Source organism: Esox lucius, chromosome 6 (genome assembly GCF_011004845.1).
Source record: "Esox lucius isolate fEsoLuc1 chromosome 6, fEsoLuc1.pri, whole genome shotgun sequence".
NCBI classification, from domain to species: Eukaryota; Metazoa; Chordata; class Actinopteri; order Esociformes; family Esocidae; genus Esox; species Esox lucius.
The window spans coordinates 23,601,015-23,628,875 of record NC_047574.1 but is presented as its reverse complement, the minus strand read 5'-3'; the positions used below and the strand labels follow the sequence as shown (position 1 = coordinate 23,628,875).

Genomic DNA, 27,861 nt, shown 5'->3' with positions numbered 1-27,861 from the left:
CACAAATATCATGCATATGTAGCCACATTATAATTTTTCCTAATTTAAACATGTTGAAAAATATGCAAAGTTATAAAATCCGATACATAAAAAAATTATTACAAGTAATAAAAATAAACACTTTGTACAAAAACCTGGACTATTTTTATGATTTTCTTTTTTACTTATAAGTATAAGAAAGCAGATAAAAAGTACAAAAATAAATATTCTATGTACAATCACACATGCCACTCCAAAGTTATCGTCACTGCAAGGAGAAAACAAGAGGCAATAAATGTCAACATTAGTTCATGCAATGTTCATTGAGGATACAATGAACATGAACAGAATGGAACACTTTTAGACATTAGTAATGAAGTAATGCCAAATTAAGCTGTTGTTGTTTATCATTCTAGTATGGGGAATTCAAAAGGTGCAAAAGTATATTTTCACAGCAGGAAATCAATACACTTTCACTTACTTTATTCCAACACCCTGATACTGGTAAGCCGTCATCGCCCTAAAGAAAAAAAGAAATTGAGTAAGTAATAAATCAACTCTGAGATAACACTTTACATCAAGTTATTGTGAAACAGATAAAAGTAACTTATTGTAAAGTGTTACCCAGTCTGCTGAGACTGTATACTGGCAATAACTGTACATTATAACCATGCAAACTAGGACATAAAACACAATGCAATTGACTGCTGAATACATATGCTTTGGTCAGGACTAGACTGTGGTGTGTGTTATATTTATCCAATGTGGTACACATACAGAGTTAAAAAGAAGCAACAACCAAACAACCAGCAATACAGGAGTAGATGTGTGTCAACCTATAGTCTGAATTATTAACATATTGGATTCAAACCACTGGACTATTATTTTCCTTCTTCTGGCAACTTCTCTGAATGGATCAAACTGCCTGCTCACCTTAGCAAACACAAAACAGTGATCAAATAAAATCACTTAGCCGGGGGTCCAAGATAATATTTTCCAATATTTATTTTGCCCAAAAAAGATAAAGTATAAGGTGGGTAAAGATGCCATGCAGGTGATAGTGGAGGAGACACAGATAAAAATAAGGAAATGTAAGATTACAGTATGACTCAATTTAAAATAATTAGTCACAGTCCTGGATTCCGACAGTCAAGAAAATCCATTATGTAGCACATCACCAGCATACAGACTTAACCGTTATGCTGCCTGAGCAAAATACCAAACACCTGAGTCAATCAATTATTAATGTTAGTAAAATCTACTGGAACAGGAATCACAGTTTATCTATACAGATGTGGAGTACAAGCAGTATTTGCCGTAAATAGCTTGTTCACAGACATTATCGACTGTGCCCTGTTCATGAAGGCATCGCTTTGATTAGTTGTCCCAACCCCCGGTAACTCAGAACATAACTAACTGTACTATCATCTCATGCAGCCTGTTATATGAACTGCTACCCATGTTATATGAACTCCTACATATGCCTTCAGTAAAGTGAATATGGGAGCAAGGGGATTGTTAGCAGGAGGTTATAGAAGCCAAATCATGCTGGATAGGGAAGGGAGAGAGGATGCATACCACAGGACAAGGGGCATCCAGCCCATCAAGGCCAGGTAGGCCCGGTTCACCCTTTTCTCCTTTAAAGCCTCGGAAACCCTGTTTGTGAAATCAACCTTGTAAACATCTCCACATTGCCCCTTCTTTACCAGCAGAGCCCCCTGCTGGCAGATGAGAGAACCTGCCACCTAAAGCAAGCGGGTGGACTGCGACAGACTGGAACAGACCCATGGAACCGGATGGGTCACAAGTGGGTCCTAAACCTGAAAAGGAATCTCCCTAAGCTGATTCATGGTCCCTGGTCCGGGGAAGACTGATCATTCATTATGAATACCGAATGGTCACCACTTTCCGCATTGTATATTTCGGGGTGATACAATCGGACACTTGGGACCAAAACCACTTCAGGGTCTGTTAAAGTGGGTTAACATCAGAGGCAAAAGGAAGTTGAATTACAATCCAGAGACTCCTGTTGGTCAGGCAGGACGTGGGGTTCTGAAATATTCGCTCCTTCCTTTTGCCTCCGGGCTTCACGTTAAAATCAAGACATACCAACGGACAGGGGGCATCTAATCCTGGTGCTCCTTGGTCTCCCTTATCCCCTTTAGTTCCCCTGTTGCCTTTCTTGCCCCTCTCCCCCTGCAGACAACAGTGCATTCAGAGAGACAGGCTTTAGTTCCTCCTGGCTGACTCGCCCACACAGTAAGCAAACACGTTTGATTTATTATTAAGAGCCTTGAAGTCATGAAGCTTAAAATCTTACCTAAGTCATTTAGACATTGCAATATAACAATAAATGTAAGGGCGATGTGCGTGTGCGGGCTCACAAGAAAGAGCACTGCAGTTTGTTTAATAGGTGGTGGGGAAGGTAAGTGGAGGGAGTTAGGGAGATGGGATACAGGCCAGTGGTGTTGATGAGCGGGTCCCTTTCATTTTTTATGCAACCATCACACTTCATTCCTATTCAACTGCAATAGGATGTTACAAAGGTATCGGTAACTGCCTATCATGTTTGAGCAACACAGATATTTCTTAACTGCGAAAACAAGTTCGCCAAAACAGGCTGTTCGCTGAGATCTCTGTGGTGCACTCTCGACTGCCGTGAGTGACTGCACAAAGAATGATCAAGGCCTGGCAAAGCACATGACCATTAGACATCTTTTGATTCTTAAACAGGCGAAAAACTGTGTTTTCATTCTCCGAAAATGGAAAGGCAGTGGAGTTAGTGTAATCCCAGTGTGGCTGGCCTGGCAACAATACAAGGCTTTAACCACCCTGCAACCCACTTCTGGCTTGGCCTGACATGGGAAACCAGATGCTGTTGGAAGTGGTGTTGGAGGGCCAGTAGGGGCACTATTCCCTCTCGTCTAAAGATCAAACCTCAGTGCCACTGCCCGGGGCACTGAAGGGGATATTACTATGTGAGAGGACATGCTATGGTTGTTCTGACTTTCCATGGTCACTAACAATCCCCAGGAACTGATCATAAGACTTGGGGTGGTAATACTGTTGTCCTGGATAAACCCCCCCCCCCCAACTGGCACAATCACTACTCACCACATCCCCTCATTGCTGTTGTGGTGAAAGTTCTGGCACATATTTCTCGCTGTGTACAAACCAAGTAGGTGTTACATATTGGTTGGGAATGAGGTGAGCTTCCAACATATTAGATAAGTGCTTTGAGTGTCTAGAAAAGTTTTATATCAATCTTATCAACTGGCTATTAATTTATCTTTATTCATGATGAAATGTTTCTCTCCCAAAATATAATCTGTTATAGCTGAAGTTACAGTATAATGGAAGGGCCATTTAACATTGAACTGTGGAGTGCCAATATGCTGGGAGCAGATAAAATCAAAGGTTAAAGGAAGCCAGAACAACTTTCCAACAACACAGAGCTCTACACTGACCGGTCCCACAAGGAGCATTTCAAATTTAATTCCACAATGAAAATTATTTGTGCTATTACAAATGGAATCTTTTATTTAATTTTATTATGTATGAGCACTGATGTGCCTGAATAAAGATTCTAGGTCACACAGCTAAATATAGAGGTGTATATACGAGCTGAATGAGCGGTCAGTAAAACCTTGCCAATACGAACCGAAACGGATAAAATTAGAACCTGACCACATTTTCATTGAAACATCCGCTCACCAAGATCAAGGTCTCTGAAGTGGTGGGATTAGGGGTTGGACTAGTTTATCAAGAGGGAAATGGATCAGGAAGAAAATAAACCCTGACTAACATGTAACGCTCTCACAATGTACCTCTCTGTCGCCAGAAAACCCTCCACCTTGTCTAACGCCATGGCAACGTTGTGAGAACATTACCCGTCAGTCGAGAGAGACAGAAGATTACAAGGAGGCTAGCAGGGAAGGTGAGTTGTAGGGTGAGGAGGAGGAAGCTCAACCCAGGACTACGACATTAGAATGCAGGAGGTTCAGGTGGCCAGGGAATATAAGAGGGAGAGAGAGGGCAACAGGCCCCCGAGAAAAAGAGCCACGGGAACAGAGCAGGGTGGAGGGGAGGAAAAGGGGATAGGAAGACCTGTGGAAACAAAGGAAGACAGGACAAGAGTAAAAACAGCACCACGACCCCACTGCCGTCCACAGCACCTCCAACAGTCGCAAAAAAAGACTTTGTCGACTAATCGCTTTTTCTTTTTTTTTTCTTTCCAATTTAGCAGGGGATGCATTTGGTCTGGTTGGAAGTGCTGAGAGGGTCAATGACATGTCATGACTTTTAAGGTGGGAGGCTGAATATTAAATCAGAGGTTAATAGGAAGGAAACAAACATTCTCGAAGGGAAGGGGGAACATGGGTATATTAACAAACTATACTTTAATACATTGGTAGAAAAAAAAAGAAGGAATTTTGTAGAGCCTATTTTACAAGATTAAATGAATGTAGTATTCTGTGATTACATTATGTACACAAGGAACCTTAGTACAATATAATTGAGGACATCGTTTAAGACATTTTTGTCTGCTCTTCAAAGTACACAGCGTGCAATTTTCAAAGGTCTTTGATGTGTCCTTTCACATGTGCCTGGCCACTCATTATTATTAAGGATAAACATCTTCAATCTCTTTTGATCCCGGTCTTAATTTATACCACATCAGTTAGCTCAGCAGTAAAAAGGACACAGCAAAAAACACACAACATATGAATCTAATTTCTTCAAAATATTACTTTTAGGTAGGTCATAGACACCATGCAGGCTTCGTCTGTGGCTAGTTGTCACACACACGGTCAAACTACAGAGTTTTGGAGTAACATCTGTATTTAATGATATTCACATCTAGATTTTCAGAGAGCCTTTGAATCCACTGAGTCCTGGTCATAGCACCAAATATATACCCACTGGGCTTCAAATCTCTGAATGTCAAATGTAAATAAAAGGCTACTGCTTACCAGTAAATAATACTTTTGTTCATTTTGGAGGATGGGGTGGCCATTTTAAAGCTCATATCTCATCACAAAGGCTCTATGTACAAATAAGTTAACATCCACTGGTTTCAACAACATTGTACTCCAGTAGAGCATTGTGCACATTATTATCAGTTGTTATCTTACCCGGTTCCCCTTGAGTCCTTGTGGTCCAACTAAACCCTAAGAAGAGGAAAAGTAACTCAATTTGATTGCCTGTGTATTTGATCCATCAATTCCGTCTGACATGATTTGCAGAACATTTACATTCTCTCATTCGCTGGAAGCAATTCATTTGGTTATGTTACAGTTTGCTCATTCCATGTAGTCACTGATTGTATTCCAGGAATTAAACACACAGTTCACTGTACATTAAATGCTGGAAATGCAACATTGTCCTTCTCTAAACACATTAGGTCATTGGACAAAGGATACTTACAGGGATGCCTTGAGGCCCAATTGGTCCTGGGACTCCTGAATCTCCCTTAAAACCCTTAATTGATACAAAAAAGGACAAATAATAAATTAATCTGAAATAGATGCCTGTGTGTGTGTGTGTGTGTGTGTGTATGTCTGAGTGTGTCTGTGTATCAGCGACATAAAGACTCACTCTGTCTCCCTTTGGTCCTGTGGGGCCTGCCACACCAACTGGTCCGATCAGCCCCTTGGTGTTCCAGAACAGGACAATCAGTGAATGCAGACATTGCAACGGGAGGACATTATGAAGAAAGAGGTCATTTCATTTCCATCACCAATAGCTCAACAAGCTTTCTGGAGCACATTTGGGCCAAAACAGGATGTTTCAGACAACCAGCATCAAATGGCGTCCTAATGACCAATGAGGCAGATGCTGGTGTTGTCTAGGTTACGTTGTTCTCCCAAGCGCGTTGAGCTAAAGAATGAGCAGTAACTACATAGGAGGGAATGGCTGACGATCAGTAAAAGAGTTTGGCTGCAACTCTCTGTCCCTGGAGGTCAGTGGTGGACGGGAGGACCTCTTGGGCTGATAGTACAGTGTAGAGAGCATATAACATCAGGGCGCCATACCGCCATATTGTCCTGTACACATATCAGCATGCACCATGAGCATCCCAGCATGCTCTTCAGGTATGACATCACAACGGCAGTTCAAAGCATTTACACTGCTTGCATATGACGATCATAGGAACCAGAGGAGGCACTGTTTAGAAACCTCTTTTAAAGATATGCAATGGCATGGACTCTGACACTCGAACAGTTTGTCATGACGTTACGTAAGTAGGCTGAGATCTGATTGCAAAACTTAAATGCCCTTAAAAGTCTTTGAATGGACACCTACTGTAATGTACACAAATGTTTGAGTTACCAAGCTAGGATTCAGCCTGTAACGGACAGGGGGACTACTTTTGCCCTTTACTTCTTCAAGGCAGATAGGTTCTGAGAATAGGTGGATTAACGGGTCCGTTTTAGTACCCGCTCCGCAGCCAGACACAGTCATGTGAACATCATCTCTATGCCAGAGCAATCCTCAAAGCTGAACTGCCTTCTCTGAAGACCACCGGACAGACAACCAGTCAGACAGGCAAACAGGACAAGCAGGAGGCAGGGCAAGCAGACATACAAAGACCAAAGCCCAGCGCAGACAGACAGGCAGACGCGCCGTGGGGGGTGGTGGGGCAGAACAGGGGAGGAGAGGTGGGGTGGGAGGGTGTGTTGGGGGGGGGGGGGGGGGTTCGCCACTCACCACTGGACCAGGCCTGCCGTCTAAACCATGAGCCCCCTGGACAGGGTGTAAACAGTTAGAGAGTGGAGAGATAGGGGGAGGTGTGGGAGGGGGAGAGGGTGGGAGTGGGGTGAGTGAAGCACTGACTCGTGTGACAAAAGAAAAACCAAAACACATCCAGATGTTGATGAAGGGTGATGGTGTCGTGAGAAACGCGAAGGGTCAGTAACTCCTTCTATAGACGCAGCTGACGAGCATGTTTCAGCTGCTTCTATATGTTAAAGAAGGCTGAATCATGAGGGTGACGTGTGAAGATATGACTGGGATGATTTGCAAAAAGCATGTAAACATTGGTGAGCATATACAGTCTAAATCATATCCATATAAAAAAAAGTTACTGTGCCGTTAATGATGTGACTAGAACATAAAAAAATATATATATGACCTTTGACCCACAAGAAGTAAACCAGAAATAAGGAAGTGAAACCACCCAGAGATAATTATTAAATGTATTGCTTGACATGCAACTACAAATACAACTAAAGGAGAAGACATTTACAGAATTTGAGGGAGATTATCAGAAAACGAATGATCATTTCCATCACAAAGAAAAGTAATACCTCAGTCTAGCAAATCATGATTGAGCCAGCTATCATGTAGATTCACTTCTTTTCTTTTTATCGTGATGACTATTGTAACTGTGAATAAGACTGCAGTAACCATCCATCCATGCACTTTGACAACATTTACAAAACTACTGAGCCACGAAACCATCACTGGCGAGTAGTTTCAAAGCAATATAAAAAAGATCAGAACAGTCATGCAGCCTAGTTAGAAGACACAAAAGCCTGAACAAACAGTAAGCCCTGTGGTTTCCCGGAGTCAAAATACAACTTCTAGAACAAAATGGTTAAATGGGAATTAGAAAAAACAACAACACTAACAGCAGAGAAATACTGTGCACAAAGAGGAGTGAATGACTTTGATCTTGAGTGGCTACTTACAGGAAGTCCAAGATGACCCCTGTCCCCTTTATCGCCTTTTGAACCAGAAGCCCCCTTCTCGCCTCGTATGCCTATACCAGGCTCGCCCTGAAAGAGCCACAAAAAGAACAATGTTTATGCCAACTGAGTAAAACCAATTCACATAGTTACCAATACAAATAGTAACCACTGGTAACTTTTGAATAGAGGACAGACAATGGGAAACAGAGTGCTGAAATTGCCGTGCTTAGATTAGAACCCATACACTTGAATACATTTGTGCTGGAGGCAGCATCCTAGGCCGCAAAACCCCAGCAAACACTTTTTTGAGAAAGTACGGGACACTACAGTATCAAAGGATACTGTAACAGGTACCACAATGAAGTCTTACCTTTGGCCCTTCTCGTCCTTCAGGTCCCTGGGACAAAGACACAATCCAGTCAGGATAAGTCAATCACATTAAGTAAATATAACACATTCTCAGGTGGTTTAAAGGGAATATAAGTACTCACTGCAGGACCGACTGGTCCTTGGGGCCCTGGGGGCCCTGGGGGCCCATAGAGCTAAAAAAATAAAAAAAAATAAGCAATGACAGGGTTAGTAGTCAGTGGATGTTCTTTACTTCGCAATAACAGGATCACGTTTACAACAGTTCATTAAAACCAATGATACTGTGTAGGCGTTCCTCACCATGTCGGGCTTTCCTCCCTTATCTCCAGACTCCCCCTTTTGACCCTGAAGCATCAAGGCACATGAATACAGGGTTAACATGCTAATCCCACATGCTAGCCTGAATAGACCACTGCTGTTCAGCCATCAGAAGTTGAAAAAAGTATCAGATATCAGTAATTCAGTGCTCCCCAACGCCAGGTCAGACACAGCATAGTCATTTACAGCCTGAGAGGCACCATTGCGTACCATGGGGCCTGGTAATCCAATGGGGCCAGGGGGCCCAGAATGGCCATTTTCACCAGTAGGGCCATCTAAACCCTACAGAACACGGGAGGGGAGATAGTGACGGACAGTAAAATGTTGGCAGAGTTCAAATAATAGATTGATTCCAGATCATTTCAATATTAGTGTCAATTATTGCAAATTGATTTGAAAGTTTCCGTCCGATATTAACGGCAGGTTTCACAGACACATATTAAGCCTAGATCTGCACTAAAACATCGAACTGAAAGGATATCTACATTAATCTTGACTTTTTAAAACCAGGACTAGCTTATCTGTGTCTGTGAAACCGGCACTAAAAGTTAAACATGAATATTGAATGTGCTAAAACCATTAGACCATATGTCACTGACAGATTACAGTTTGGTCTAGTTAGTTAATCTACAGAATCTCCACATTTTGTTTTTAAGGACAAGAAAGTTCCCTTGATGAGGGGCGCAATGTGTCCACACCCTCAGACCGCACTAGACAACAACACAATTTCTGAAGTATTTGATGGTCAGTCAACATACACATTATATATAATTAGACGTCTGGATACATCACTTAGCTGTGGTAAATTGGCAATATACCACTACCCACAAGATTAATACTATTATAAACCATCTCCAAACTCAATGAGAACAGTACATAGGTGTGTGATGTTATACCAATGGTATATATTATGTTTGTTTTTTTGCCAATCAGTATTGAGGATTCAAAATTCCCAGTATGTTATTAATATATCAATTATATAAGAACAGAGAAAGAACATACAGCCTTCTCGACCCCATGTCATGGTGCAGATTTGAAGAATGTTTGGGCTACGTGGTCTGATGAGTACAGAACTGGACTAGCTATCTAAGGACTTATGGAGGTCTCTAATTAGATAATACCAGGGTGGTACAAAGAGCCCAGGGACCTCCCATCTCTCTGGTAATGACAGTGTTGGGGCTGGGCAGTGGGAGTATGTCTAGTGGTGGGTGGTGTGGGTCTCTGGTTCCCTAGACACTCACAGGTGATCCAGAGGGGCCCATGTCCCCTTTGTCTCCCTTGGGTCCTGAGAAACCCATGGGACCACCTTCTCCTCTAGGACCTTCAGGGCCAGCTGGGCCAACAGGACCTGGCTCACCAGGCTTCCCCCGAGGACCCTGCCACACAAAGTAGCATAATTTAGAACGGCTGATGATGTTGCTTTTATTATCGTTATTGTCATTTTGTGGCTGAGGTGTTCTCATCCATGACAGCGGTACAGTTGACCACAATGCTGGAGATTAACAATGGAAGACATACTGACCTTCTCTCCATCAAGACCCGGAGGGCCGGGAAGTCCAACATCCCCCTTTGTTCCTGGTGTTCCGGGGACCCCTGGAGGGCCTGGTAGCCCAGGTGGACCCTGGATAGAGACAGATCAAAGTGAGGAAAACCCACTGTCCGCTGTCTTCATTTCAGAAGAAATGGGATGCATGAATTAAATCAGTCGCCTGTTTAAAAAAAGTATATTCATTTGTATTGTAACAGACTTATAGAGTTCCACTCACCATCAAAGGTACGTTACGAATATCCTAAGGGGAAAAAACACAAAGTCAGAAGTCCTTCTAGAATTTCCTTAATGACTCCACCCAAGTCTTAATTAACTCATAGGGCAGCGAATGTGACGTACATTTTCATTATTGATGATTTCAGATTTCCCTGGCTCCCCTGCTATACCCGGAGGACCCTGTGAACACATGAATGATAACAGACGATTAGGCTTCATAATAATGGATTTGTCTCAACCTAATGCGTGTGTTGCCTCAGAGCATGTACTCACTCTGGGTCCAGCTGGGCCGTCAGATCCTGGTTCCCCCTGGAGGTGATCAACCGTAAGACAGTCAGCCTCTCCCCTTTCAATAAGCAATCTCAACACAACATTCAACACTAACAGGACAGGGGCTAGCATAACTGGAGCAAACGAGGGGATCACACGTGGCGATCACACAGTCTCAGTTTAGCAAAATTGTCAAGGAGATGAAAAGTTCCTTACCTTTAGACCTTGGTCGCCCTTGTCACCCTGGTGAAGTGAAAACATCAGTTGAAACAGCAGCCATGGTCTTATTACTATAATTATATGATTAAATAACCCTGGTAGTGGACTTTTTCTTACTAGGCAGTCATAGTACGGTACCTTAGAACCTGAAAGACCTGGAAGTCCTGGTGTGCCAGGTTCTCCTTTAATGCCAGTTCCTGCCGCGCTGGGCTCACCTTTGTCACCCTGTCACAGAATAAAAATCCAAAATGTCCTAAATCACACTACGGAACCTTTCTACTGCTCCTGTGACTGGGCCATCGATTAAAGACACACAGTAAATCCACACAACTGGTCCACATGAAAACATCCAACATATTGTCCCCAGCTGTAGATGGCAATCTGTCAACACAGGCATCAATTCAAATCAGCCAAAAAAATCACAGCATATCCAACAGAGGGGAAAGTATACTGAGTGAATGATTTCCCTGAAATCGTCCTCTGTCACATGAGACATGGTATGACGCGCCACAGCAGTACAACCAGAAAGGTTTCTATAATAAGAAAGTCATTAGGGGGCGAAGACGTTTCAGTCCATAACTAACGCATAGATCAAAGCACGTCCACACCGGCCAATTCAGCAGACTAAAGCTAAAGGAGAGGAGAAAGGAGGACGAAAGAAATTCAAAACGGCAGCTCTCATCACAGTCACAAATACAAGCGGGCGAGAGGATGAGCGTGACGTGACAGGCTCTATCGGTTACGGGTATCCTAGTGATTGACGGGCACAAAGCACAAAACACGACGCCCATGCCGGGCCTACCCTGTAACCCCTCTTCCCAGGAATGCCAGGGATACCAGCTTGACCCTTTACAATGGAAGACAGAGTTTCAGTTAACTGGAGAAAAACACAAGCTTTCATTATCTGGGACAGTCACGCCATTCCAAGTAAATTACCTTTCTCCCAGGAGCGCCTGGGAAACCTGGCTCTCCCTGTTGTGGCATAAAGGTCAAAGGTGGGGCAGAGAGAAGGCAGAAAGAGTGAATGGTTACGGTGAGCCTTCAGACATGGCTGACCGAATGATATCTGAAAAGCACACGTGGCAGGTGCACGCAGCCAGGAAAGCAGACCAGAGTCTTGGGCATGAAAAGTTGTTGCTGTTATTCATAGAAAGGGCCTAACGTTTGCCTGTATTATGGTATGCATAGCCTTTGCCCCTTTCTGTCCCTGTGATGTGCTTTGTCTCAGCCTATTTTGTCTCTGACGCCGTTGTCTGCCCTTATTAGTGCGTGTACCATGTTGTGTTCCTGTCACAGGTCTCCATTCATGTAGCGAGGTGCTGTGGCTTGATGCGCTTTGAGGTGTCTCTCGTGTCTTGACACGCTCTGTTGAGCTGTCTGTCCGCTGGTGTGTCTGCGCTGTCGCCAGGGGTGTTTTTGTTCTCATGCTGTCGGTCCTGTATTTACGCTTTCTCCTAATCACCGCCTCCTGCCACACAGGAGGCCACGTGCGCCTTCCCAGGCTGTTGTAACAAAAGCTTTTAAAGGTGAGAGGACGTTTCCCTGTTTTATTTCAACCTGTCAACATGTCAGTGTGCTCCTTTGGGCCCTTTGGGAACCATGTAATTGAGGTCATTGGGCAGATTCCATGATTTGAAAAGGTTCAAAGTTATCTGATTTAAGTGCATAATTGTTACACATCTCTGAACTTACTAGAAAGATGTGAATGCACAATTATGATTCATTCTCAATAGTACATTTTACATTTGATCTAGCTATTGTAGTCACGAAATCTCTAGATATACTTGTGTTCTCATGTCAGAGTATGGTTTGTTTCTTTTCTGATCCAGAGAAGGACTGATAAAAGCCATATCTATAGTTTGCATTAAGCTATTCTTTCAACTCTTTTCAATCTTTCAATCTTCAGAATTTGATAGCCAGAAAATTACATCTTCATTAAATGTAGAAATGACAGAGAAAATGTTGTAATAGACAAATAATATTATTGAGAATTAATAAAACCAAAATGAGCATTTTTATCACGTTTTATGATTTGCATGGAGATCTTTTCCCATCACCTTTATTTTTTATGTTTTAATACCCAGAAACAGCATGGGGCAACCAGGTGTGTGTCAGTGTTTTATGGGAGAAAATATTTGCCTCCGGTCAACAACATGCACTGGGATCAATAATTAGAAAGGCATGTTGGGGTTGGTACATTCTACATACACATATCTGATCTGGGTTTGGACATGGAACTGTCACTGATTAAACCTCGAAATTGGCTGTTATAAATAGCTAAGAACACGAGATAAACCCACCCCTGAGTTTGCTCCCCTCTTCAATGGCCAGATTAACAAGTGGGTGCATAGCAAATGATACACAGTCACAGCTGCGAGCACAGGACCCACAAAGGTTTATGGCGCCCTATTCCCTAGGTCATTTATAGGGAAATCGGAACTTGGGCATTTGGGACTAAAGCAGTCTCTCACTTGCTAATACTATCTCTGCTTGGCTGGCTGAGACTCAAATCCTTGTCTTATGCTGAGAATTACACTTCCGCACCATTTCAATTTAATAAGCGTCAATGTGAATATATGTTTCCTAAATCAAGATGCAGAACTATAATGGGTTGTAGGATAAATATTCAGAGCAGAAAAGGCCATGCACTATTCATCACTGGTTTGGCATGTATTTTGGGGAACATTTGGATTAGGGAATAAAAGCATGGGTAAAAGTGTGAGAAAAAAGACTGGTAGTTGTTTTAGCATAGAGTCTAATAACTGTTACTGGACTGTGGTGTTCCAATCACTTCAACTCAGATACACTGTATGCACATGGTTTAAGAAAATGAGTCAAAGGTCAAGGGCTACCTTAAATCCTTGTTTCCCTGGTATTCCCGGCATACCAAAGTCCCCCTAAAAGACCACATTAATCATCAGTAGCCACAGTGAGAGGGCAGTACAACAAACAGCATACAACAAGTGTTAGCAAAAACACACCAAAGCTCACTTCAAATAGCCAAAACCCACATGCCATGTTTCTAAGTAATGAGAGTAAATGACCACTCTCTGTGACCAAGACATTCCCGAAAGGACTGTACCATTAACACACTGGACAGTGTCACGGGAATGAGTGCTGTATGTCACTGGCAGGGAGAGAAAAGGCAGCCTGACTCCTCTGGGTCTGACAAAGAGGCAGGTGGCACTGCCCAACTCTGCCCTCCTGTACCCCTCATGACCGGCAGACGCTTAGCAAGTGCATTTGTGCCCGGAGCCTGACAGGTGTTGTGGTCAGGGCTCACCGCAGAGTGGGGGTGGGGTGGCGGGGGTGGGCGCCAGTTGACTGCAGTCTAATCCTGGCCACCGGCCGGCTTCCTCGTTCTGTCAGATGTAGTGTCAGAGCACCTCAGAATGGGACTTGAATGGAAGCCTACAGCAGGAACGGAGGAAACAACTGCTAGTGTTGAATTGTGTGGCCTCTCAGTCCGTCAACATCCAGCATATCCCATGGAACCCTTCCACCTACAATCTTAAAGAACACGTTCGCTGTGAACCTCTGAAATAGCAGGCAGGCTCAGAATGGACTGGGCTCCCCAGAAATAACATGGCCAACGTGATAGAGAACATCTACTACGTTAAGCCTGCGGGAAAATGTACCCTAATACTCCCACGTCGTTAGGCCGGTACGCCATATCGAGAAGTACCTGCCTCCATGTGAGCACGCAGACGAGCCAGGGGACGAGGTGCTGGCCCAGACTGTTCCAGTAAAACGGGGGGAGTTGCTCAGCTGCCTCATGCCCCAAGGCTTTCACAACAACCTATCAGGGGGCCATCGCGTAGGGATAGGGTGTCTGGGAAGATGAAAGCGCTGGGCGGCCAGACAGGGATCAGGCCAGGTGAGGGACGACGGCTCTAATCGCCAGCAGAAACAGCGGAGCAACAGGAAGCGCAGCTCAATTGCCTTCTCCTCCAATCTGCTCTCAGCATTCCACCCATCTGCTTAGCCATCCCTTCGTCAGCATCCCTCCCACCCCCGGGTCTATTTCCACACCGGTCGGCGGGTGCGTGACACTCCACAGGTGTAGGCCTGAATGGAATCCGTCCGCTGACACGACCGCTACTTGATTTATCAATACGCTAATCTCTCCGTTGAAGCGACGCGGACGTGACCTTTCCAGTTCTATGGAAATGCACTAAGAGTCGCCAGGGAATAGATTCATCATCTGTTCAAAACCAACTGTAATGATCCCCTTGATCCACCAGTGAAACACACTCAGAGATACTGCAGGTGGGACCTAAAATGGCTACTGCAGTTGCAACTAGAACCATCAGAGAGGATCTAAGGGCAGGGGAAGGAGTAACGAAACTATCTAGGCGAATAGAGGACTAATTTCTTTCTTCCCATCAGGTCTAATGTGCTCTCCAGCTGTGTTGGGTCTGGTCTCTCGGGTTTTGAGAGAGAGAGGGCAGAAAGGGGGCAGAGCATCATTCAGTCTGTCTGACAGTTTGCGTCTGATGTGCAAGGCTTGGCAAATGCCCGCTTTCCTACGCACCACTGTCACTGAATCCACTGTCCCTGACTCTTCATGGGCTGCTCTTCCTGACCGGAGAGTCTAAGAGTGCCCATTCAGTCCTGACAAAAGGGAGAAACAAAAAGCAGGCCTTTCTGGCAGTCTAACAACCTCATTAAGCCAACCAGCCCTCCAGACCGGGGAACAGACATCCGCCAGCACAGGGCTAATGGTGAACCACTGTACAGAAATGGTGAGCCACTTCTCCATAATGAAGGTGGCGCTGAGGAGGTCTATGGCGCTCCTTTTATACTTCCTTGACGTCCAACCTGGTGACTGTAGCGAGGGCCTTGACATTCTTCAGTCTGGAGCTGGAGAGTTCAGTCAGGCTTGTGGTCAGCACCATATGGACGTTAACAACTAAGACCCAAGCCACAAACCTTTACCTGTTCCCTTTATTAAAATCTGGTCATACAATTCAATCCAACAACGTGAGCATAAAAATAGAACAAAGTTCCCCCGGGTAGAGGCAAAACCCACATCCTAAGGCGAATATAGTGTGGCTTTGAAGTGTTTGTCTGAAAAAGCACTTGGTCTTTATTATAAAAACAATTCGACCCATTCCTCTCAGAACCCCATGGTTGCTGTGGATACAGGGTCCGCACTAAAAGCGCTCTTCCTTGAAGTGTTTTTCCGTCTCTTTTCCACCCGTTCCTGAACCCTCCGTTGGTGGAGTCTAATGGGGAAAACACAAGCCTCTGCTGCTGCTGTGCCGGGGCGGCTCAGGCAGAGGAAGCGGGAATGCTCACCACAGACATCGGCGGGCCGAGATTCCAAGAATCAAGCATGGCAAGGCCGGTACAACAGGGGGCTGACAGGCAAGACAACCAGTGGCCACGCTACATCAGACAGAGTCAATGTCAAAGGTCTGGGGGCCACATTTATTCCAAACCCAGAAGGGGGTATAGGAGGATAAGAGCTGCCCAGTTGTTGTTAAGGCAGATATGGGCAAAACAGCCCCACGTCTTCTGGAGGCGCCTCCCACTGCATGAGGCGCCTTCTCTGACAAGCCATTTTTCATTCTAGGATTGTTTGGTCTGCTTCTTTAATTGCATGACATGGTGTATAAGATCAATCATTCAGCCAGCATTCACATACACTTTAAAGACTTGAAGTGGGCCTTCTGAAAAGCATCACTAGTAAGTTAATTTAAAAAAAAAACAATTAGCATTTTCAACAGCACAAACATTATTAGGGTAATGATATCGCAAACAAACAGTAACAAACTCAATTCAGACAGGCACAGAGCTCAGTATCCACCTAGCGCACTGTCTTGCCATGCAAGCGGATACTAACTAAATGAACTTGAAGATACCACAAATGTGTCTTCCAGTACCTTCTCTCCCCTCCCCCCTACGGGACCTGGCTTCCCCTCATCCCCCTACAGTGTAGAGAAAGACATCATCAAAACAAAATACATGGCAAAGCAAGTATGCTACTTCAAACAGACAGACTCAAAAGACGACCAAGTCCTCCATTCATAACATAGACCTGAGGAGTGGACTACATAAATCTTCTGTATCCTGGCCATTTCAAAATCGCCTGGCCATTTCAACATCTCCTGGCCATTTCGTAGCGGTCCCTTGACTGAAGGCGCTGCAATACTAGTGAGGGAAATTAATAATTCATCAAGCCCTGTTATGCAAGGAAATGAACAGGACAGGGCTATATCTCTTGGGCTTCCTCAACTGGGAAGATAGGTCCACCAGACTCCAGCCCAGGGATATATACAGATAAAGTGTCCCAGTTGATGCTTGATATTAACAAACTGCTAAATGCTGGCAGCTGCACACCAACTAGCACATGTTTTCAATGGGCTGCTCCTCTCCTGTCAGGACTTAAGTGAGATAATTCAGCCCATTCATGAAAATAAACGACTGGACCAAAGTCATGTCTGTAGGTTGTAGTTGGGCTTCAGGCAGGTGTCTGCTAAACAATAAGCCGCCAGAACTCCCACGCTGACTTGTTGACAGTCAGAAATCCACATTGAACATGTCAGACACCGTTGCTCATCCTCCTACCTAACCAACAACAGACCAAGAGACGGGGAGGGAGATGAGACTCTTACCTTCAGCCCAGGGTCTCCCTTCAGTCCCTAAGGAAGCAGCGGGAGAAAGACAGAGGAAAAACAGAACACTTAGTTACAGACAGTGACTCAATGTTAGAGAGGGGGAGAAAATCCCTTTACCTCAGTAGCTCGATTCACAGTTCTGTAGAACACCACCAGATGGGGCAACACACACTTAAATCAGTGGAGCTTGAATGAACTGTTGACACGGCTACAACAAGGTAACGTAATTCCTCCATACGGGTGCATTGAGACCATGGGAAAGTATTTCAATGCCTGCACTTTTCAGTAACTCAAACACCTCCAAACATCTAACGTGCAATACTAACTCAAAGGGGTGAAATTCTTCTCATAAGAACATGACCGTGGCGTTATTGTATGCTTAGTATTGGTTGTCCTCGGAGTAACCTATATTAGGGTCGACCAACCTTCCCGTAAAACAGGCCAAGCTTTTTGGGGCTCTGTCATGGGAAAATCGTAAACTGGAGGAAAGCTAGTTTACAAGGCAATAACATGACCAGGAGCTGGGAGCTCTGGGTTCTTCCAGAGTTCCCTAAAACACGGGCCAAACATTACAAAAAGCAGTTAAACTGACATTTTCATACAGAAATACCTATTTTATAATCACACAGTTTGAATCAAACGGTGCCTATCTCGCTTGTGGTAGTGATCTTCAGTGTACTAATGACTTTGAGAGTGGATCATGTCACAGAGTGCTTGTGGTTAGCTGGCAGCGGCAGCCAAACACATTGACATTGCCCACATGGCCAAGACGTTTAACCTGCTCCAGAGGATGTCTGAATGTGGCCCTGTTCCGCTGGGGGATCTGGGACCCATGCTGTTGTGGTCTCTCTCCCTCTCTCTCTCTCTCTCCCTCTCACTCAAACACGTTTTTTCTGTCTCTTCCTCTCTTTGCCCCTCTCACACCCTTTTATCGCGCTCCCTCATTCCCTCCCCGACCCCCAGCCCCCGGTCAATGCGTGGTAGTCATGCTGTGTGTGAAGGGCAGCGGCCCAGAGCCCTCTAGAGGAAGTCCATTAAGCCATGGAAAAGGACAGGCACGTGGAGAGTTTTAGAGCCACGGCTCACTCCGCACCCCCCCCCGATCCCCAGACGGACATCAAAGCCACGGCTAGCTCCAATAGCCACCCGCTAGGTGTGTGTGTGTGTGTCTGTTTGTAACTGCCTGCATGTCTTTATAGGGGAGGAATGCTCCCATGACCAACGATGCTATGGGATGTGTCCACCCCTGGATTTCCTACTAAAGGGCATTATGAGAGCAGAGGGAGAGAGGCCTCAGTCAGACCTCGGCTATATAAATAGAATTTACTGAGGGCAGTTTAAGCTCTAAACTCTAAATCGGTGCTGTGTTATTGATGCAGGAAGGACACTGAGGTACAGGAAAGGTTGGGCTGATAGCGTGGGGGTTACTGATCACCACACAGTCATTTTCACACATGTACCTTGGGGCCTTCAGGACCAGCAGGGCCAACATCACCCTGTAAAAGGAAGGGAGAGGGAGAGGAGGAGGCAGGTGAGAATAACAGTTGAAAAGAGACTGGGACACAGACAGAGACTGGGAGACAGACAGAGATACAGACAGACTGGGACACATACAGGGACTGGGACACAGACAGAGACACAGATAGACAGGGACACAGACAGAGACACAGACAGACTGGGACACAAACAGGGACACAGACAGAGACTGGGACACAGACAGAGACACAGACAGAGACACAGACAGACTGGGACACAGACAGTGACTGGGAGACAGACAGAGACACAGACAGACTGGGACACATACAGGGACTGGGACACAGACAGAGACACAGATAGACAGGGACACAGACAGACTGGGACACATACAGAGACACAGACAGAGACTGGGACACAAACAGGGACACAGACAGAGACACAGACAGACTGGGACACATACAGAGACACAGACAGACTGGGACACATACAGAGACACAGACAGAGACTGGGACACAAACAGGGACACAGACAGAGACTGGGACACAAACAGGGACACAGACAGAGACTGGGACACAGACAGAGACTGGGACACAGACAGAGACACAGACAGACTGGGACACAAACAGGGACACAGACAGAGACTGGGACACAGACAGGAACACAGACAGGGATTGGGACACAGACAGAGACTGGGACACAAACAGGGACAAAGACAGAGACTGGGACACAAACAGGGACACAGACAGAGACTGGGACACAGACAGCAAACAACTGCAGACAAGATGGATACAGGCAGATAACAGGCAGATACAACGTATTAGTTCTCTGGTTTTTAACTGGATTTTCCAAGTCCCTGTCAGTAAACTGTAACTTCTAGTAGCAGAACTCAGCCCGCTGGCAATCAGAACATTCAATCTGAATGTAGCGGTTCTGACCGGCAGAAAACAGCATGTTTTTCAATCAAGTCGTCGTATAAAAGGTGCTTGAAGGGAGATGGACACATGAAATACATTTTCCACAACCATAGAAGAGATGGACAGTTCGAGCTTTCCTGATATCATGAAACACCTATAAATCATGCAATGCACTATTTGTGATTTTCAGGAGACGACATATTCCAATGAAGCATATATTCAAGATTTAAAGGAAATCCAAAGCTTACCTTTATTCCTGGCATTCCCGGCTCACCCTGAAATGACACAAATGTTCAGCCCTCTACAACAGACAGCATACCGTATGGACTATAGTTAAGCCGACATTCAGCAGGTAGACAGGGAAAACAACAGAGCGAACCGTGTTAATTCAAACCATTTAAAAGACAGAATTCCAGATATAGGCTATTTAATTTTTTGTAGGGAAAACCAAATTAAAAGTTAGAGGGCACACTTCTTGCTGTGATATGAACTTTTATTTAGTTTTTCAGAGGTTGTTCAGGCATGTTGCTATATAGGCCCGTATGTTTTAATGCCGCAACCGCAATCTAGATTCCTCATTCTTAATAATCCATGGCAATTAATGTATCAGCAGAACTATGCTCCTGTCGTCCAATACCAACACAGAGAACAGGGACATGCCCAGTAGGCTTCCTGACATGAGCAGCATTTCACATCCCTAAGCCTAACCACCACTGCAGGCTAAACTCAACGAGAGAGACACTAAGTGCCGAATACGAGTCGTTGGTTTTAAAACGGGCTGGAGTAAGTAGCTTTCCTTTGTGTTTAATATACAGTGTGTTTAATGTTACAATGTTTAATGAGGTTATTTGTCATGTTTACCTTCATTCCTGGTAGTAGCTGGGGGAGATGTGGAAAAGAGAAATCAAAGCATGTTAGTAACACCTGTATTACATTATTTTGACATTAACAAAAGACACATGTCCAGGCAAATGCGAGAGACATTAACCAAACACACCCTGGGATCTTTTCCAGGTTTTCCTGGTTCACCTGGTTTACCCTAGAACAGAAGAGAAGCATACCAATATAATCACTTTCTCAGCCAATACATGTAACATCTCCACTTCAACAACCATTCCTCGGTACAGTCCCTGGTTCAATGCTGACGGTGGTGAACCATTGGCGGGGAACACTCACCGGTGGCCCACTGGCGCCATTTAGTCCGGGCGTTCCTGAAGGCCCAGGGGGCCCAGGAGGTCCTGGTGGGCCTTGAGCTCCAGGCTCACCCTGCTGAGAGACCTACAGTTACCATCAGCCAAGCCATGCCAGGCCATGCCAACACAACAATTCACAGCACTACACAAACATTTTTTTTTAAGGCGGACAATATTAGCGGGACGACTTAAATGTGGGTTATAAGGGTGTGGGTTATAAGGGTGTTCGATCACCATGTTTGGAGAAAATACCACTTTGAATTCAAATTAGAATACTGAATAGAGGTGTTTTGGTACGTTTCAGTGATTTATCGTCTCAAAACCGGGCTGTTCTCAACAACAGCAAGTCATTGAGATATAACAAGGGCACAAGTCATATAACCAGAGAGAAAAATCTAAGTAATACTTTTTGATTGGACGCAAAGCAGAAAAAGTCTATTTCAGTCTCTTACAGGGCGCACGGTAATATAATCTCATTTACTATGTTAAAAACAATCTGCTTGATTTATTTGACCGAACTTTGAACATAGTCAGTTGTAAAATTTCATGGACTTGGATGCAGAAGTGTGGAGAGGTACTCTACTGCTTACACTAAAGCCCTCTTAAGTGGAGTCTCTGTTGTCAGGCCAGCTATTCAGGCCCTTCCGGAACACATCCATCCACATTACATTCATATTCAATCAGTTCCATGCTGGACAGGACGTGTCTGGCTATGATTTATGATGCGGATGAGCTTCCATTAAATGAACACATTCCACTACGCCGCGCCGGACTGATTCCAGGAGCTCAATATAAAACACAAAGCAAATCTGTCCCGGTTCGGGGGTGATATTTCCCTGTTTGTCTTCAGTATTGGGTCTGCACAGTGTGTAGTATTGTCTCCAAACACAGTATTCTATCCTGGCACAGAGAGACTGTACACCTGGGAAAACAAGACGGAGGAGGGATGCCAACAGGGTCCACTTCTCTAACCGAGCAGGCCAGCCTCTGGGCTAAGATAAAGACTCTTAGGTCTTTACACAGATGATTGGAGAAAATGTATTTCCTGACAGAAAAATGTCACTTTTCATTCTCTTCATGTCATTTCTTTTGAGGTGATGGAAATCATAGACACTAGGTTTCTTTTTGGTAGAAAAAAAAATTCCACAGCAAAACAGGGTTTGCTGAAAGAGGACCTGACTGAGGAAACAGGACCTAAGCCAAGTTGGGATTTTTCATTCATTCACTTGAAATAGGCCTTGAAGCCCAGGCATAGGCTATTTGTACAAACTACCACATACATAAATCTTTATATTTAACCCCCTATAATTATAAATATATTCAAACAAATTGTAATTTGGGGGGAGGGGGACATTCTAACCATCGACTGTTTCAACTAGATCTTGGTCTCAGTCCTCTCATCACAGCATGCTGGTTCCAGACACACAGTACCATAGAGGGTCAATAGAGGGTAACGGGGAGGTCGGCGGAGGTCGGCGGCGGTTGGCATCCAGAGAAGGGCAGGTAGGGCCCGAGAGAAATGTACCTTCAGGCGCTTTAGGATTAGAGGGCTTATTTGGGGCATGTTGCGCACGGTGATGGGCAACATCTGCTGAGGTCACAATGCACAGGTGGCCAGCAGTGTGAGAAAGTCACAGGGCAACAAGGTCACCGGGAGGCCAGGGAAAGGAAACAGGGCGGAACGGGAAGACGTGAGAGAAAGAGAGAGAAACAAAACATGAGAGGGAACAGCAAGACAATGGCAGGGCAGGGAGAGAAGACAGGAGGTGGGAGAGAAAGGAGAGAGAGCGAGCAAAAGTACCGACAGTGCAAATCAGGGACCAGGAGTTGGTATCAAACGGGAGCGTTGATGGACCGGTTACGGTCGGATTGGATACTGATGCTCATGAGCAACATGGTTAGAGGTTTGGTGGTCGTCTCCCAGATGAACCATGCTCCTGACCCCCGTCCTGTTGCAGCTGAGTGGAGATCAGGAAGGATTCAGTCTTGCCACAAAGAGAGTACAACACGACAGACTTACTGTGGCCAATCCTCCAACACAGGGCTGTACAATACGCCGCTTCTGTTGAGATTCACCAGCATTATCAGGTACACTCTAAAAGGGGGCTAGAGTACTGTACCGTCCCCCATTGAAATACAGCCTGACATGCTCTACACCACTTGCCTACCTTCTACATACAACATACATTTCCACCATTAATGGCAATTCATCTTTTGGTTAAAAAGGTTTATGTCCTCAGAAGTCTTTTTAATGACAAAACAGTGTCTGAAATTGCAATGTAACAAGGTAACGCAGTTCGTAACTAAAGTGAACATGAAGTCAAATTGGGTTGTGATGTACCAATGAGGAAATATATCCTGTATGTTGCATATAAGTAAAGACAGGGAGAAGACACACTAAAAGTAGGCAAGTGTCTCGTTACCCTCCCGCAACCGTTACTAGATACCCACCCTACATTCCACCTCACCTGTTCATCCCGAAACTAGGCTGAAGATCTACAAATCGCTACAGGGTGCCTCTAATTCAACAGCGCCGCCCCACACAGGAGAGAGCCGACAGAGCAGAATACAGTACGTGGTGCATTTTGGGGAATTCCAAGATAGTGAATGGAAGAAATGTCCACTGTGAAGCTAGCTAAAGGGTGGACAGAGCGGGTTCCGTTAGGAGAACAGCTCCACTACTTTGGCCCATTGACCCTGCCGGTCCGTAAGAGGGGCCCGGGTGTCTGGGAGTGGAGCAGTGGCTCTCTTTGTGGCATGACCGGCGGGACGCAGTTTTAGGGTTCCCCACAAACCTTAAACGCCAGAGTCTGACTGGAACGTATAGCAGCCAGCGTTTTCACCGGAAGATCCTGTACAAAGGGGCCCTACACGCGGGCCACACACCCAGCCGCACGCACACACACACAGAACGACTTGTTGACATCGCTGTGTCACCACCCAAACCCGGACACAACCCTGCCTCCCTGCCGAACAGGCCCCGGTCTGAGCCTCCACGGCTCCCTCGGCGGGACGACCCGGACCTGAGGGGACCTCCTTATGCAATGTGTGTGTGTGTGGGTGTGTGGGGAGCGTAGGGGGAGGGGGTGTCTGGGGGGGGCATCTCAGACACGTATGAAAACAAACCCGTGCATGCAGTGAGACTCCAGCACAGGTGGAATGTTTTAAACAACCCTAGGAGTTCTTCCCAACGTCCCAATCGCTTGTTTATTTAGCAATATTGTGTTGCAGACTATATTAAATGAGCCTTAGTTCCAACCTGCTCTTACTCTATTGTTAAAGAGTTCCATTTGGGGGCAATAAAAATTCATACACATTTGCGAGCCTCTATAGCGGCCATTGAAAAAGCGGGACTGCGAGGTTGCATTACAATGGAAATGAACTTAGCTATCTGAACAATCCTTAACCACACAGTTGAATCTTTTTCTTGGCATCCCCACACATAGACCCATATCATGTATAGTCGGCTCCAGCAGCCTTCCAGTAATTGCCTTGTTTTCAGTCAAACGGCCAGGCCCCTGAGAGACGGCTGATTTGCATCGTGGGCCGTCTGTCTCCGTGTGTTGCATGTGCTACCCATCATGGACTCATTTGTCTAGCTTCTTTTTTTCTTTAAAACGTGGACATGCTCCGCTATTACTGGGCAGACAAACTACCCAGCCGAAATACACTGTTATTTGCCACAGAGAACTCAGCACAGACTTCTCATCAGCATACAAGCCACTTTAAGCCCCATCAGCGGCTGTGAGAGATCCCTGAGGGGCAACACATTATCTCAGGTCCGTATGGTCGTATATTCACATTATAAACATTCCCAGGTATATAGAATATGAGCCAAATGTTCCTGTAATATCAGAGAGTGTTGAGATAATTCACTTACCCTATGTGTATAGTCTCCACATACACCCTAAAGAGATGGAGTTGGATAATGAGTTAGAGACTCGTCAGCCACACAAAAACCTTGGTATGTTTGGCAATTAAAAATGTTATGTTGCCTAGCTGTGAATTCTACCACTATTGTTATGGCTGAATTTAGCTCTCTGTCACTTGATTTTTTTGTTGAAAAACTCACCTTTTCCCCTTTTGGACCAGGTTCACCCTAGTAGATTAAAAAGGGAGAGGAAGGAGAGAAGAATGAGGTATGAAAAACATATCACTGTGAAGAAAGACAGACACATTCATCAACTGAAGTAGCATTCTGACCAAAAAGATTTAAACTTACTGGAACTCCTTTGGGACCACGTTGACCCTAAGTAAGAAACAGTTGAAGGAATCATCAGAAGATTACAGTTGGATAAAAACATTATTATCAAAAAAATTTTTTTTATTATACTGTACATTTAAATGTTAAGAGTATGAAAGTATTTATTATATGGAATTCTATTAAAGTTGAGATCAATAATTATATTAGCCATTGGGCCCTACTGATCATTTGTCAAAGCATGCTCTGCTCAGGCTACAAATCAAGGCCAGGAGAGAGCTGTCAAAACTCTGTCAGCGGTACACTTAATAAATGAACCAGGGAGAAGGGCACAGTTGGACACATCAAGCACACTCCATGGCTGTGACCCTGACGCACAGCCACTCCATAAAGGCCTGGTGAGGACCCGAGAGACTTCATCTGCGCATTTAACAGACTGGCCTACGCTACCCTTTAAAAGACCCGCTTGACAGTTGTTAGGGGGTGGGGAATGGATGGAGAGGAAAAGGGCCTCATTAAACGAACATTAATCAACATCGAACATTATCCATGCCACTTGGTTCTGGACAGGCGTGTCATTTGTGCTGGCCCGGCCCGGCTCCCTGCGTGCGAGCTTCTGTAGAGAAGCTGCGCTCCAAACACGTTCCGAGCGAGAGACAACCAACACGAATTCCCCCTAATAAAACAAAGCCCCCTCATGATAACTCCCCAAGTCCAACAAGGAGTAATAGCTTTCTAACACAAAGGCCCCTCAAATCGGCAGCTGGCTTGATAAAAGCCAGACCGCTTTCCTGGAGGACAAGACGTTTTGTTGGAATTGCTTCAACGGGTACCACCACCATGGTCCGAGAAATTCTGGTGCGTTTAGGCGAACGTGTCTTTATTGCCGATGAAAAAGGGGAGGTGAGGCTCAATATACGAGTGGAGAGTTTTCAAATAAAAGCCTAAACCTGGCGGACAGGCTGGAGCTGGAAGGCAAAGGTTCAAAAACAAGGAGGGGGCTTCTATCAGAAGCCTCACAGTCAGGTCTGCAGGGTTCACGCGGGCCTATAAAGGTGTCGGACTGATTGGGGAAATTGAAGCCGTTATACCCTGACACTTCACCAGAGGAATGTGTACGTCTCCGAAGCCAAAATAAGTCATTTCGGGGTGGATACTTCGGAGGGAAAATGTTTATGGCTTATCGCTTACGCATCCACTGATAATTTCTATGGTCTGTTTCATCTGTGGTCCATTTATACTGCATATCGAGACGTGCATTTAAGTGTTTCCTTGGAAATCTCAGAATTTGACCCTTACAGAGTTAGCCATAATGAAATGGTCAAGTCAGACTGTTTTTTCTTTGTCCCACTGTGACTTGTGTTAGTCAGTTTTACCTTCGGTCTGATTGAGAACCTGAGAGTGGATTACAGCTCCCATCAGAAACTCTCCATCTATTTAAATGCTGTCAGACTTTCTCCCTGTCACCAAGACAGGCAGCCCACCGCTAACCCATTATTGTCCACATAAATCAGACCAAAACAGTGTTTTCCTAATAACTTTAGTGGCTTCACTCATGAAACAAGGTAAACAACCTACTAAGAGGGTCCCTTGGAAAAAATAATTGAACTTAAGCAGAATATACTGACATGCACATTTATGGTGATCACATTTGTAAGGCATTCCAAACTCATAAAGTGTGTGAGTCCAGGTCTTTTGGAAGTACTGGGTTATATTACTTCCCTACAGGCAGAAGGGCTTTCACTATTTACTTAAACTGCAAAACTGTGTGTAAAATAATAAGGATGCTTACCAAGTCTCCTTTCAAGCCATTCTGTCCCTGTGTGAGCATAAAAGAGAAAACTTGTGGAAAAATCATCAAATCGATTTCTATAGCTCCCTCACAGATTTTATTTTTATTTTTTAGAATTATCTAACATATCTGACACTATTACCTCCATCCTATAATAACAACGATGCTAATAGAGATTTTATTACAATAATGACCCCAATCATTATTAACGTAATTATACTCCTCACATTAGCATAAGGTGGTGGTTTCCGGCTCTTAAAGTACATCAATTACTAAATTATAAAAAAAAATTGTCAGGAATGGGGTGATACTCACAGGCTTGCCATCCAACCCGATCGGACCCTATGGTTGAAAGAGAGGGGAAGACATTAAAGGACCAGTGCACACTTTCACAACACAAATTATTCTGATCAGTGAAGCCAAGCTGTACTGCTGAGTTATGGCTAAATATTTGAAATAAAAAAAGATCAAAAAATGTATGGAACGTACACACACACACCAAAATTGAAATGTTCTGACATTTGGATGCACTAACTATAGTAAAGCTCCACTTTACCAAACAGTAGCCTACCATTACAAAAGAGACTAGAAAGACTGAGATTGAAAAGTCTTACCGGGAAGCCTGGGAAGCCTCGGGTTCCTGGCTGTCCCTAAAGGGAATGACAAGTAGAAGTCGGATTAGAGCATGTTTTTTCTGCTATAAGATTGACATGGAAATCTAGTGAAAGAAGGGTTCAGCGTGAAAGGCTATGCTTTTCTCTTCCACAGCAATACAGCCAGGCTGAGCTGTAAATGGCCTTGACAGAGGGAGTGATAGTGCGGACTGTGGGGACAGCCTTCTGTGTGGGTTGCAGAGGGAAAACAAACGGAGTCAGAACCGGAGGAAATAAGACGCTGAAACACAACACTGAAAAGACTTGTAGAGGAATGATTGAAACAAAGGACGGCGCTTTCCGATCTAATAAAGATCGACTGCAAGAGAGAAAAAGTAAAAAAAAACTGAATGAGTACATGTCAATAATGATTAGCAAAAATGCTCGGATGAAGA

At 44.7% G+C, this 27,861-nt stretch overlaps 1 protein-coding gene across 1 annotated transcript in view; it reads right to left on the bottom strand.

Annotated features, from left to right (window-relative positions):
* The window catches only part of col13a1 (collagen, type XIII, alpha 1), an 86,087-nt gene that overhangs the window by 6,565 nt on the left and 51,661 nt on the right, over positions 1-27,861 (bottom strand). The window contains exons 8-36 of the mRNA XM_020047279.3: positions 27,428-27,463; positions 27,129-27,155; positions 26,814-26,840; positions 25,043-25,069; positions 24,893-24,919; positions 24,701-24,727; positions 22,841-22,882; positions 20,804-20,896; positions 20,625-20,666; positions 20,489-20,506; positions 19,876-19,902; positions 18,698-18,733; positions 17,235-17,261; positions 10,753-10,839; positions 10,612-10,638; positions 10,399-10,434; positions 10,249-10,305; positions 10,127-10,150; positions 9,883-9,981; positions 9,602-9,736; positions 8,343-8,387; positions 8,165-8,215; positions 8,044-8,070; positions 7,674-7,760; positions 5,578-5,631; positions 5,407-5,460; positions 5,115-5,150; positions 2,089-2,175; positions 461-499 (exon numbers count right to left, since the gene is read on the bottom strand). Coding sequence (XP_019902838.1) covers positions 461-499; positions 2,089-2,175; positions 5,115-5,150; positions 5,407-5,460; positions 5,578-5,631; positions 7,674-7,760; positions 8,044-8,070; positions 8,165-8,215; positions 8,343-8,387; positions 9,602-9,736; positions 9,883-9,981; positions 10,127-10,150; positions 10,249-10,305; positions 10,399-10,434; positions 10,612-10,638; positions 10,753-10,839; positions 17,235-17,261; positions 18,698-18,733; positions 19,876-19,902; positions 20,489-20,506; positions 20,625-20,666; positions 20,804-20,896; positions 22,841-22,882; positions 24,701-24,727; positions 24,893-24,919; positions 25,043-25,069; positions 26,814-26,840; positions 27,129-27,155; positions 27,428-27,463 — 1,401 coding nt within the window. The remainder of the gene's footprint in view (positions 1-460; positions 500-2,088; positions 2,176-5,114; positions 5,151-5,406; positions 5,461-5,577; positions 5,632-7,673; positions 7,761-8,043; positions 8,071-8,164; positions 8,216-8,342; positions 8,388-9,601; positions 9,737-9,882; positions 9,982-10,126; positions 10,151-10,248; positions 10,306-10,398; positions 10,435-10,611; positions 10,639-10,752; positions 10,840-17,234; positions 17,262-18,697; positions 18,734-19,875; positions 19,903-20,488; positions 20,507-20,624; positions 20,667-20,803; positions 20,897-22,840; positions 22,883-24,700; positions 24,728-24,892; positions 24,920-25,042; positions 25,070-26,813; positions 26,841-27,128; positions 27,156-27,427; positions 27,464-27,861) is intronic.